The sequence below is a fragment of the Antedon mediterranea genome, chromosome 2, assembly GCF_964355755.1.
Source record: "Antedon mediterranea chromosome 2, ecAntMedi1.1, whole genome shotgun sequence".
NCBI lineage: Eukaryota > Metazoa > Echinodermata > Crinoidea > Comatulida > Antedonidae > Antedon > Antedon mediterranea.
In genome coordinates, this window is record NC_092671.1 from 3,251,684 (window position 1) to 3,265,756 (window position 14,073).

At 35.7% G+C, this 14,073-nt stretch overlaps 2 protein-coding genes across 2 annotated transcripts; both read left to right on the forward strand.

Moving 5' to 3' along the window:
* Window positions 1–3,877: 3,877 nt before the first annotated feature.
* Window positions 3,878–11,181, forward strand: LOC140040076 (uncharacterized). The gene is made up of 5 exons (XM_072085750.1): window positions 3,878–3,992; window positions 4,632–4,665; window positions 5,993–9,412; window positions 9,971–10,057; window positions 10,316–11,181. Exons 1-5 carry the CDS (start codon window positions 3,912–3,914, stop codon window positions 10,681–10,683), a joined length of 3,990 nt encoding a protein of 1,329 aa, XP_071941851.1. The 5' UTR covers window positions 3,878–3,911; the 3' UTR covers window positions 10,684–11,181.
* Window positions 11,182–11,236: 55 nt separating this feature from the next.
* Window positions 11,237–13,816, forward strand: LOC140041190 (toll-like receptor 2 type-2). Its single transcript, XM_072087613.1, has 2 exons — window positions 11,237–12,729; window positions 12,934–13,816. Exons 1-2 carry the CDS (start codon window positions 11,237–11,239, stop codon window positions 13,814–13,816), a joined length of 2,376 nt encoding a protein of 791 aa, XP_071943714.1.
* Window positions 13,817–14,073: the final 257 nt, after the last annotated feature.

The window sequence follows — 14,073 nt, forward strand, 5'->3', positions numbered from 1 at the left end:
GTTATTAGTAATGGATTTCCTCTTTAAAGGTGCATTTTAATTTTAATACTATTTTTATTTCTAATCTATATTATCATCATACTTTTGTATCAACATCAATGTAATACTGGGTACGGTGACGTCATCATAATCAAAGTTGCTACCAAAATTAAATAACTTTCGTCATCAGACGTCATTACTATGATCGTCCTCGTGATGTCATCGTAATTTATTGTCATCATAGTCAACGTTCTTGTTCTTATTAAAATTCAATCACCCTCGTCATTTTCAAAATTAACGTCGCCGTCATTCTCATGATATCATTGTCGTCGTTATCATGATGATGATGATGGTGATGATAAAAATATTATGCATTATTATTGTAATCTATCATTACCATCCTCCAACCATGGTTAATTATTAAAATTATACTTATACAATAGAACCTCTATTAAAGGGACACCTTCGGAACAAAACAATGTGTTCCTTATATAGAGATATCCCCTGATCGTAGTGTCATAACGCATAACCCATTTTCCTTCGTTTATTTTAAGGGAAGTGTCTTCTTAATAGTGGTCCCCATTAATAAGGGTGTCAACAAGGAGGAGTTCTAATCCATTTCTTATATAATCTAAATCGTATAGAGTTTAAACAAGTGTATATTTTTCAATTTTGGTATGCGTAAAGCTTGAAAATAAGTTGAACGACAGGACAATAAGACAGGATACGTACATGATTGGTAAGCTTTTTATTTAAATTTTAAAAACAGAGAATGAACTGACGCAGCAGTGACAAAACACCCCCACTCACCACCACCCCGACCCACCAATCACCACCCCGGCCCCACCAATCACTACCCCTCCCCCACCAATCACCACCCCGCCCCCACCAATCACCACCCCGCCCCCACCAATCACCACCCCGCACCCACCAATCACCACCCCGCACCCACCAATCACCACCCCCGCACCCACCAATCACCACCCCGCCCTTCTGCAATAAACAAAACAATCTCTGCAGCAGAACTTCATGTCTACGTAATTTTAGTTGAGGTGGAATACTATCTTGAGATGAGAGCGCGTGTTGTAGTATTTAGTCAGTACAGTTTATTTTTGTACGTAGGCCTATTGTTACTTTCTGTGGACCAGATATTCCGAAATATGAAATTGAATGAATGAATAATTTATGTTTGTCAACGTTTCGTTACGTAATTTGGAAATGTTACGATTGATATCAATACAAGCGATTTTACGTTGTATTACCAGGATCAAATATATTCGAACAATTGATGAAAGATGTGGATACTATTAAAAGGCAAGTTATTTCCGTACACGATAATCGTAAGTAGCATTGTTATTGTTTTAATTTTTAAAAAGTATACAACGTACGCGTATGAGTGCGTTATTAGTGCGGTTCACATGGAACTATGTCTACTAGAAGAAGTGGATTTAACAATTTTCTACTTGACAAATCCTGTTCTTTGGTACAATTATGTCTAGTTAATTCAATTTCATAAAAACCTGGTATTGGAGATTTTAAATTCTATTTTATGTATAAAACCATCTCTTTCTTTTATTTATTCTGTATGTTGTTTACTTTTAACTTCTGATTAAAAACAATTGGTCATGTTACTTTCTGTGTTTGTTTTGTATTCTACTTTTAAGTATAGTAAATATGTTAGGCCTATCATCTTCTCTTAATATCTATTAGACCTCTGTCCTCGTCAGACAGTTCATTTAATTTTTTAGGACATTTTATGGAGTAGACAATGAAGAATAACCATATTCTTTGCAATTCAAATGTTAAATATGAAAATGAATCAATTGGGTTAAAACATTCTTCAATCTCATTGGTGCAAATGAGGCTGATGGATTACCCTCATAAAATAACTTGCTATCCTTGGATTTACTTCTAAATCCAAGCAGCAATAATTGTACAGAAAAAAACATCATCCGGACATAATTGAGCGTTCACATCCAAATTATGGCGAGATCATATAGATAATCTAGTTAAATTAACTAGCCAGAGTTCGATGTGAACGCCACTAATTAGGCCTATACAATAGAATACATACTATTTGTAATATTAATAAAAACACCAATAATGATTTTGTTAAAATGGAATAAAGATATATTTAGAATTAAATGTCAACGGTTTTTTCACTTTTCCTTCACGTAACAAGAACAACACAAAATGTTATTGTAAATGGTTTTTTAAAAGTTATTTTTATATAATTTCTTTTGGGAAATTTCTTTTCAGAACAGTATATTACAAACCGTTTGAATGAATTAGAGTTAAGGATGATATACCGTCAAAGAAAAAAATACAAAAATAATAAACTCAAAAAGCCATCAAAAGAAACATTGGTATTAAAATCAACAACAGCAACCAAAGTACAAATAGACACAACAGCAGTGGCAAGAACAACCGAAGCGGCAACGCGGGAAACAATAACATCAAAGGTAATAACAAAAGGCACGACAAAAAAACCGGACACAATAGGAAAAACATCAGTAGCAACACACGCAACATCAACAGTAAAAGTAACAGAAATAGGAGAAGGAGATATGACACAAAAATCAGGGAAATCAGCACGAACAACAACATCACCTGCAAAAGCGACACTGCAAGCCATATCAGTAGCAAGGCAGGCAACACAATTTGGAGGAGCAGACAGTCACAAGGAAACAAATGTAGAGACAACTTCAGCAACAACAACAACTAAAATATCATCGGCAACACCGGTAACAAATGCAGTATCTACAAAATCAACGACAACAATAAGAAACTGGAATAAACCAACTGTTGTAAAGATTACCTCCCAGTCAAACAGTTTTATAGAAGATCAGAAACAGAATACCAAACCACGCCAAGAGAAAGAAAAGAAAACAGTTATAATTTGGAAATTAGACAGAAAAGGTGTTTACTCTTTATTATCTCGTTTATTTAGATAGTTTGACAAGTAGTTTAGGTTCTAAACCAAATTATTAGTAAAAAGATAAATATTTTGGCACATATGACGTTTCATACGTATAATACATGAACTCGTATTTCCAGACACACTTGGGGAAAGTCTATCTGACAAATAAAACCGACGAATAAAAAAAAATCCAATACAAATGTATAAATAACTAAATGTTGAAACCATTTAAAACGAGTTTTTAATTATTCTTTCTTACATTTTCAGAACGATATATTTATGCTATTCCGATTTTGTTAGCTTCATCAACCATCATCTTGACTGTTCTGCTATTTTGTGTACGGTATATTTGTCGTGAGATAATTTGCAGAATTGAAGATGGTAATGTAGAAAGGTATCATAGAATATTGGGAACAACCTCAAGGCTGGATTGGAGGACTTGTGGATAAAGATGCTACTTTGAACTAAAAGCACAACACTGCGCAATAGACAACGGAGCTTTGAGAGATGATAATCTGCGCGCACACAAATCTCAATCGCTTTGCTTGATTACTGGAGCTAGTGAATTACTGAACCCTGATTGGTTTATTTATTACAAGCACACCTTCAATGAGCTAACATAAAATTTGCCAACTTATTGGATTATAGTTATTTGTTAAAATTTGTTAAATTATTTATAAAATATTGTATTCAAATTAAATGCTGTACCACTTGCAAACTGTCCTCTTATTTTAAAAATAATATTGAGAAAGAGTTTTGTTTTTGTTGTTTAATTACTGAATAGAAAACGATTGATAAAAGAATCACCCACAGCTTTTTTTAGCCAACAATGCAGGGAAAAATTTAAATAAATTAAATAAATGCATGAATACTCGCAGTAGATGAATTTACATCAGGTGTGCGATCTCATTTGCATAATATGCACATTCACAATTTAGCTGTACAGCCACTTACGTCCATTCACTCGGTTGTGGTCATCCGATCCGCAGTGTCCGTCTAAAACAGCAAGAACATGTTGGATGTTCAAGTATGCCTGCTACTTGTTGCCATTTTCGCGCCACTTTCCTTGTCGTCTGAAGAACCCCATCGTAGGGTAAGTTGTTATATTTTTACTTACTTTATTGGGCGGTTAATGGCCTTTTATTGCGTATAATATTTTTCTTTAGCAGTTAGGAACTATATTATGACTAACCATAAACGTGACCACGGTATATTCTAAATAAGGCACGGTATATTCTAAATAAGGCACGGTATATTCTAAATAAGGCACGGTATATTCTAAATAAGGCAGGTTTGTACTTTACAGGGCTATTATAATATACTGTAGGAGTAATATACAAAACTTGTATTAGACGGGCAGGATATTGTGGCGAATTGCTGGCGTATTTATAAATATTGCTCAACGTATGCCTATCTTTATAACATGAAATAATTTTCTACATAATAAGTTGACATTATCTAATTTAGATTTAACATACGCCATTTTGTTTATTCGTATACTTTGAATTGGTGGAGGGTGACTGTTTAAACATATATTGTTATACATTTTAAGCAGGCTTTAGTGCGGCGTGGAAATTGGGCCTATATTTTTGAATAACAATAATTTAGATATCGTACATTTTATGAGCTTTCGACAGAATTGGACTATTTAAATTATACAACTGTGTGTTTTATTTGCGACTATTGATAGTTTAAGTTGTTCAAACAATAACCATAATATTTTTACTTTCAGACGAAGAATCCAAGTAGCTATGTGAAACGTGAAGGTAAAGTTAAAATATGAATTGTGTTATGGTTATTGTAGATAGCTAGGTCACGGTTACACATTACCTAATATTACTATTAAATGTATTATTACATTACAGTTCCTGGGCTCCGATTGGATGGGTTAGGTTTTCGTGTCTCAAAGAAAGGATAGATATAAATATTAATAGGCATGCGCATTAACCAACGCTCCACGATTGAATTCAAAACCTGCTTATTTCATTTCACATTTCATCTATCGCTTTTTGATGAACAACTCTAAAATGTATATAGGAAATATTTTTTTAAATTTTGTATCTATTATGTTGTGTTTATTGTTTTATGTTTTTTATGTAAAAGGGTCCTGCGAAAACAGAAGTGTAAACTTCTCTATGCAGGATCCTTGCCATCATTTATGCTATGAAACTGTATTTATAAACGATGAGTAAATAAATGTGAATTGAATTGAATTGAATTGAATGCATGTTAATACAAATAATCTGTATATTATAGGATAAGAACCGAACCGAACCGAAACAGGTGTAGGCCACTGGTGGTCCAAGTACAATAGACATACAATAGGCGTACATTTAAATTTAGTAGTAAATTATTTCTATTTTTATATGCGAAAAACGCAAATCTTACTAGGTTATTGATTCTTTGTTTATTGTTCATTAGTAAAATAAATTTATTGATTTAAAAAATAAGGTTTTAAAGAAAAACATTCTAAAACAAAATCATTTTTAACAACATTGCATCTTCGTTTTCCTATGAATTCCTGTCCATCTACCCTTTTCGTTTCCAAGATCCAAAATTCATAACCTTGCATGATTTGTTTAAACTTGAATATAAATATGAAAATCTTCTAATTTAAAATTCGGTAAAAGTTAAAAAAGTATATAGTTAAATACATTTCTATTTGTTTCCATTTACTTGTGCGCATGCGCATACGCATACTTCTGTAGCTGGGGCTATTGTCGTATTGTGCTACGTCGTCCTTATATCCCTTGATTACCTTTTTGTTTATTTAGATTTATTTAGAAAAACATATTCGGGCGGGACAACCCAAATTATTCCTTTACAGAAAGGTGATGAAAGGTCAAAGGTTGATGTCTAACTTCAATTAACTTCAATTAACTTCGATTAATGTGCCCGTACTTGTATACTAGCCTTTCTTGTTTCCTAAGAACCCATTTCAAAATTGTATTTAAACATTGTACATAATCATAATAATCATAATCATTATCATTATTTTCACATTATGATTTGATTTTGTATTCGTATATACAAAAAGTGGTAAAAATGGTTTGTGTAGTTCTAACATAGTAGCACATGCCTTGTACATTTCAGATAGTTGTGAAGGATTTCGATGTACCTCTGGACTATGTATCGATTTTGAGTATACTTGTGATGGGGATGCTTCTGACTGCCAATTCAGTGGCGAAGATGAAAACTATTACATGTGCCGCAACCGTAGAGAATGCAAAAGAGCTGACCAATACCTCTGTCCAAGCGGACGATGCATCAAATTCATCTGGATTTGTGATGAAGTGAACGACTGTGGAGATTTCGCTGACGAGCCTGAGAGTTGTAAAGAAAGATCATGTGATAGCGATCACTTCCGATGTAGTACTGGGTCATGTCTTCCACGAGAGTTTGTCTGTGATAATCATGTACATTGTAGAGATGGAGAGGATGAGTCCGAGTGTAATTTGGAAGTTGGCTGTAATGCTGATGAGTTTCAATGCGAAGACAAGTCATGCATAGCAAACACAAACGTCTGTGATGGCTCGAAGAACTGTTGGCCTGGTGGTGAGGATGAAGCGACCTGTAACATTGAAACCGGGTGTAAAGATGGTGAATTCCAGTGTGAAGACGAGACTTGTATTCCAGAATCAAAACTTTGTGATGGATGGAAAGACTGTTGGCCCGGTGGTGAGGACGAAGGAGCTTGTAACATCGAAACGGGATGCAAAGATGGTGAGTTCCAGTGTGAAGATCAGACTTGTATTCCAGAATCCAAACTTTGTAATGGATGGAAAGACTGTTGGCCTGGTGGTGAGGATGAAGCGACCTGTAACATTGAAACCGGGTGTAAAGATGGTGAATTCCAGTGTGAAGACGAGACTTGTATTCCAGAATCAAAACTTTGTGATGGATGGAAAGACTGTTGGCCCGGTGGTGAGGACGAAGCAGCTTGTAACATCGAAACGGGATGCAAAGATGGTGAGTTCCAGTGTGAAGATCAGACTTGTATTCCAGAATCCAAACTTTGTAATGGATGGAAAGACTGTTGGCCTGGTGGTGAGGATGAAGCGACCTGTAACATTGAAACCGGGTGTAAAGATGGTGAATTCCAGTGTGAAGACGAGACTTGTATTCCAGAATCAAAACTTTGTGATGGATGGAAAGACTGTTGGCCCGGTGGTGAGGACGAAGCAGCTTGTAACATCGAAACGGGATGCAAAGATGGTGAGTTCCAGTGTGAAGATCAGACTTGTATTCCAGAATCCAAACTTTGTAATGGATGGAAAGACTGTTGGCCTGGTGGTGAGGACGAAACCGCCTGTAATATCGAAACAGGATGCAAAGATGGTGAGTTCCAGTGTGAAGATCAGACTTGTATTCCAGAATCAAAACTTTGTAATGGATGGAAAGACTGTTGGCCTGGTGGTGAGGACGAAGCAGCTTGTAACATCGAAACGGGATGTAAAGACGGTGAATTCCAATGTGAAGACAAGACTTGTATTCCAGAATCCAAACTTTGTAATGGATGGAAAGACTGTTGGCCTGGTGGTGAAGACGAAGCAGCTTGTAACATCGAAACGGGATGTAAAGACGGTGAATTCCAATGTGAAGACAAGACTTGTATTCCAGAATCCAAACTTTGTGACGGATGGAAAGACTGTTGGCCTGGTGGTGAGGACGAAGCAGCTTGTAACATCGAAACGGGATGTAAAGACGGTGAATTCCAATGTGAAGACAAGACTTGTATTCCAGAATCCAAACGTTGTGACGGATGGAAAGACTGTTGGCCTGGTGGTGAGGACGAAGCAGCTTGTAACATCAAAACGAGATGTAAAGACGGTGAATTCCAATGTGAAGACAAGACTTGTATTCCAGAATCCAAACTTTGTGATGGATGGAAAGACTGTTGGCCTGGTGGTGAGGACGAAGCAGCTTGTAACATCGAAACTGAATGTAAAGACGGTGAATTCCAATGTGAAGACAAGACTTGTATTCCAGAATCCAAACTTTGTAATGGATGGAAAGACTGTTGGCCTGGTGGTGAGGACGAAGCGACTTGCAACATCGTTACTTGTCCAAAAGATGAGTTTAAATGCCAGGATAACACTTGTATTGATAATCGATTGGTATGTGACGGCTGGAAACATTGTTACCCACACGGTGAAGACGAACAGAACTGTATAAGCTGCAAAGGCCAGTTTGAATGCAATGATGGATCGTGTTTAGACACAAATAAAGTATGCGATGGTACGAAGCACTGTTTTCCAGAGGGCGAGGATGAGATATGCGTTATTGATCCATGCAAACCAGGCGAGTTCCAGTGTGAAGATGGTAAATGTATTGGCGCAGACTACGTTTGTGATGGATGGACACATTGTTGGCCAGGGGGCGAGGATGAAACCACCTGTAATATCGAAACAGGATGCAAAGATGGTGAGTTCCAGTGTGAAGATCAGACTTGTATTCCAGAATCAAAACTTTGTAATGGATGGAAAGACTGTTGGCCTGGTGGTGAGGACGAAACCGCCTGTAATATCGAAACAGGATGCAAAGATGGTGAGTTCCAGTGTGAAGATCAGACTTGTATTCCAGAATCAAAACTTTGTGATGGATGGAAAGACTGTTGGCCTGGTGGTGAGGACGAAACCGCCTGTAATATCGAAACAGGATGCAAAGATGGTGAGTTCCAGTGTGAAGATCAGACTTGTATTCCAGAGTCCAAACTTTGTGATGGATGGAAAGACTGTTGGCCTGGTGGTGAGGACGAAACCGCCTGTAATATCGAAACTGAATGTAAAGACGGTGAATTCCAATGTGAAGACAAGACTTGTATTCCAGAATCCAAACTTTGTAATGGATGGAAAGACTGTTGGCCTGGTGGTGAGGACGAAGCAGCTTGTAATATCGAAACTGAATGTAAAGACGGTGAATTCCAATGTGAAGACAAGACTTGTATTCCAGAATCCAAGCTTTGTAATGGATGGAAAGACTGTTGGCCTGGTGGTGAGGACGAAACCGCCTGTAATATCGAAACAGGATGCAAAGATGGTGAGTTCCAGTGTGAAGATCAGACTTGTATTCCAGAATCCAAACTTTGTGATGGATGGAAAGACTGTTGGCCTGGCGGTGAGGACGAAGCAGCTTGTAACATCGAAGCTGAATGTAAAGACGGTGAATTCCAATGTGAAGACAAGACTTGTATTCCAGAATCCAAACTTTGTGATGGATGGAAAGACTGTTGGCCTGGTGGTGAGGACGAAGCAGCTTGTAACATCGTTACTTGTCCAAAAGATGAGTTTAAATGCCAGGATAACACTTGTATTGATAATCGATTGGTATGTGACGGCTGGAAACATTGTTATCCTAATGGTGAAGATGAGGCAAGTTGCAACATTGTAACTCCTTGTAAGGATGATGAATTCCAATGCAATGATAAAAGTTGTATCGGAACATTGTATGTATGCGACGGATGGGTCAACTGCCTACCTGATGGTGAGGATGAACATAGTTGCCAACTCCAAGGTAGGCTTTTCGCCATTATCTTTCAACAATTATCTGTTGAAATATAGTGCCTCTCTCCATTTAAAATACATTCTGAAATCTTAATCTTATCTTGTATATATATTCATATATACAATTTATTTTGTTTACACATATAGATTTTAATTGCATTAATATGAAATACATACAAAAATAGATACTGTACTAATACAAATAAAAGCAAAATAAAGTAACTTGTTCATACCTTAGTTAAGCATAGTTAAGCTTAGTTACTTTTTTTTTTCTTTTTCACATTATTGATTGTCTCCATCCCCGAAACCTTGACTAAGAAATACCGGAATGGTGTCCGGCGGGGGATAGTTTATTACCATTAGTTAAGGTCCAATGTAAAGCACCTAGAGGGGTCAGTGATCCATTAGGCGCTATATAAATACTGTTTATTATTATTATTCTGTCAAAATTGTTTTGTATGACCAGCATAGCAAGGTGAAATAAAACGTACTGATTAACATACATTATATAAGATATGTTTATAAAACCAATGATTACTAAAGAATGACAATTCTATTCTTTTTACAGACGAATATGCCTTCAACGAAAGACTACACTCAATGGTTGAGAATATCGGAAAGCTGGCGGTGGAAGTTGAATTACTAGAAAAGAATGGTAGGTTCATTTGTTTTTCCAGAACGTGCATCCAATTCGACTTAATATTGGTAAAAAGATGAACATTCTGGCACATATGGCGTTTCATACCTATGTATCGACTACATAAACAAACTAAGCCTTCCATACAACACAAATGTATCAAAATATGTAATGTTCTTTAAAGAGGAAAATAATTTACAAAATAGAGAAAATGTTTATATCTACGGTACAGCAATGTCCTCTATCCGTTTAAAATGTTATTGTTTTTAATTGCAGATGAGGACCTTGCTAATCGTGTTGCGTATTTAGAAGAGCAGTTACAACATGTAGGTTATTATAACAGAAATAAGAAAAGGCATATCGTTAACACACTGTTGAAGAAGCGTCTCATTGCCCGACATCTAGATAACGGAACTTCTGAAAAACAACTAGATAAAAAGGCATCTACGCCCGCAGGTAAAGATTCGTCAAAGAAAGAACTTGGATCCGACGGGCAACTCAGCAAAAATTCACCAACAAGTCATGTAAGATCAAGCAGACAACCTGGAAGCACCCAGCGACGCGACTCATCAAAGAAAAAAATAAAATCGCTTTCAACACGGTTAAACGAACTCCAATATCTGTTAAACAATGCACACAAGTAGCAAATATTTGCTTCCCATAATTAAACTAATGAATGAGTTCCCAACTCATTAAAACTTGTACAGTATTAAGAAACATAACTACAACTTATCTAATGTATATTTGGTTTTGCTATTAAACCCGGAATTTGCTCTTAAACGGTGGATTGTATATTTGTTATTATCTGTAGTAAAGCAATCGTCTAATAGCGCCATTTCTGTAAACATCCTTTTCCAATCTATTGTGCCGACGACGGTGTCTTTAGACATAGGCATATTATGAGAAACAACAGTTGGCAAATGTATTCAATTATTTAACGTTTGCTCAACTCGGCAGAAACTGTCGATGTATTACCATAACGGAGCTGTATGTAGGCCTACTTTAACATTGTTGTGAGCAGTTTTGTACACGGGATTGCAAAGGTTGTATACAGAAACCCTACTATAGGAACTACGAATTTGGAAAATGTTACTATTTCTTTTGTTTTTCGGTTTCCATCTTATTGTAATTAATGAAACGAAATCCGGTCTTCCATGTAAAATCTTCAAATATCATAATGCAGATTGTGTAGGTCGAATGATTGTCGATTTTCCAGATAATTTGCCTGTAAACATTAAAGATGTTGACCTTAGTGGTAATCATGTAAGAATATTGGACAAACCAACACCATACATGAAACTGGAAAAACTTACTTTACGCGAAAATGGATTGGAATCTATAAGCGTAGTTTTCTTTAGCAAAGTGACGTCATTGAAACAGTTGGATCTATCGTATAATAAATTAAACGATTTAAACTTATCATCTTTAACAAATCTAATACATCTTGATTTAGCAGCTTCTGGGGTCAAAGATGAGTTATTGAAAACCCGTATGTTTCAGTATTTGGTGAGTTTGCAGTCGTTGATTCTTCGTAAGAACAACCTTTTTCGAATACCGGCCAGCGCCTTTAAGGGCTTGGAAAATTCGCTAGAACATCTAGATTTATCGTACAACAACTTTGATTATATACCATCGGAAGTTTCAAAGCTAAAGTACTTATCTAAACTTGTGCTTAATCACAATTCGTTCGGAATTCAATACGAATTTATTTTGCCAACATGTTTTGCAGAATTAAGTAATCTAAAATATCTCTATTTATCATCTTGTGGGATTAAATCCATGTCAAAGGGTGCCTTTTCTCTAATTACTCGCAATAATCTTACAGTTTTAGATCTTTCACAAAATAACTTTTCATATTTAAACGATTCTCTTCGGTTGATGCATATTGACCTTTTTAATTTGTCATCAAGTAATATCAAAACTCTATCGGAGCTTGATGGTGTTAAAATTCGTCATTTGTCTTTAAATAACTGTACATATTTATTTAAAAATGGATCCGTTCTTCGGGAAACTTTACAAAGTGTATGCACCTGTGAATTGCAACGCTTGGATTTGTCCTGGAATGGAATACACACCATTGAAGATGGCGCTTTATTTTGTTTAAGTGCGTTAACATCCATTCACCTAGATAATAATATTTTGGGTAATGAATCTATCCAAAAGGATGAATTTCAAAAAATGAGAAATTTACAAACATTATCATTGAACAATAACGAATTTACATCGTTCGATTTACCTTTACTTGAACATATCAAACGCACTTTAAAACAGTTAGACTTGTACGATAACCAAATTTTAGGTTCCAAAATAAAAACTGGTAAAATTAGTTTTCCAAATTTGATTGCATTGAAGATAACTATTCCAAAGGTTAATATAACAAAGTTAATACTTTCTATCGATATTAAAATGCCACACCTTGAAATTTTACATATTAAGCAACAGACTAATCATCACCGGAAATGCAAGGGTAAAGGTCATACCCCATATTCCAAAGAAACTCCACCATGGATACGTAACACATCCGCATTTGAACATCTCAAAGAACTTGCAATAATTGGTTATCAGTTTAAAACACAATATGATTTTGAAAGATTATTAAATTTTCTTTCTCCGAACATTGCAAAGTTGAGTCTTGAGAATTGTAACATTGAAAGTACATGGTTGCAATGTCTAAATATGGAACGACTGAAGTATCTATCGCTTGCCGAAAATACAATCGACTCGCTACCAATTGATATATTTTGGAAAACTGATAAACTATCACATTTAGATTTATCATCGAATTGTTTTACGAAGATAGATTATTCCATTTTATCTAACCTTAAACATATTAATATTATTGATTTATCGGACAATAAAATTGATAATAACATTAATGTCGATTTATTATCAAGTTTTTACAACTTGACATATTTTGATTTGAGTGGAAATAAGTTCCATTGTAATTGCGATTTGTACGAATTTAAAAACTGGTTGAAAATTGATAGCAAAGTTTATTTTCCAGAGTTCCAAAAATATGAATGCAGTAGTACGACACCGGAAAGTGTTTTCCTGTTGGAGTACGATCTATCGAGGTTTTCTTGTTACAATAAAACTATGGTGATTTGTATTTGCTTAACAACAGGAACCATTGTTCTAGTGTTATTTGTATCAATTGTTTGTTACCGTCGACGTTATTCTGTCCGGTTTGCTTGGTATTGGGTTAAGATTAAACTGCGGCCTAATTCGCATCATTATCAGCCTGTTCCAACATCTAGTGATACCACAGACTTTGATGTTTACGTTGCCAGCAACTCAAATGACTTTCAGTGGGTGAAATGGACATTAATTCCAAATTTGGAAAACTCATCTTATGCAATCCGTTTATGTATAAAAGATCGAAACTTTCCAGTTGGTGGTAATGTAATGGAAGATATTATCGAGTTTATCCACGCTAGCCGTAAAACACTACTAATTCTTACCCCTGATTTTGTGCTGAACGAATGGAACTACTTTGAGCTGCAAAGAGCTATGATTCGAGATCTTGAAGAAAAGCAGGACATGATCATTCCAGTCTTGCTTAAACCTATTAAAGATAAAGATCTACCGCGTCTTCTTCGTGAAATACAACTTCGAAAGGGATTTATAGAGTGGACAGAACATCCACTAGGGAAGGAGTTATTTTGGAAGGATCTCGTGAAAGCAATACAAGAAGATTCAACGTTGAGTCGATACAAAGATAACGAGATCAACAAATGGCGTAAACGTACTTCGATGACGTATAGCCACGTAATTTAAGTTCATTTACTCCATTGAATTATGCTTTATTCAACTCATTTAATTTTGTTTGTTGTAGTAGTAGTAGTTTGTATGTACGTATTCAGTAAAGATTCTTAGTACTGTATCTTTAAATATTACAATATTTGTTCATTAAGCATATCGTAGTTAGATTCAGTAATACAGCATCTCCTGTGTGTATCACACGGTGCCTGTATCATAGAAGGTTATGGAAGATCCCTCACTTTACAGTATTTGATTGTAGAGCAGTCTACTAT

Excerpts from the sequence above, each read along its gene's own strand:
- LOC140040076 (XM_072085750.1), top strand. The coding sequence starts at position 3,912 with ATGTTGGATGTTCAAGTATGCCTGCTACTTGTTGCCATTTTCGCGCCA. Across the intron at positions 9,413-9,970 it reads ACATAGTTGCCAACTCCAAG|ACGAATATGCCTTCAACGAA; the intron begins GTAGGCTTTTCG and ends TTCTTTTTACAG. Across the intron at positions 10,058-10,315 it reads TGAATTACTAGAAAAGAATG|ATGAGGACCTTGCTAATCGT; the intron begins GTAGGTTCATTT and ends TTTTAATTGCAG.
- LOC140041190 (XM_072087613.1), top strand. The coding sequence starts at position 11,237 with ATGATTGTCGATTTTCCAGATAATTTGCCTGTAAACATTAAAGATGTT. Across the intron at positions 12,730-12,933 it reads CTAAATATGGAACGACTGAA|TTTTTACAACTTGACATATT; the intron begins GTATCTATCGCT and ends TTTATTATCAAG.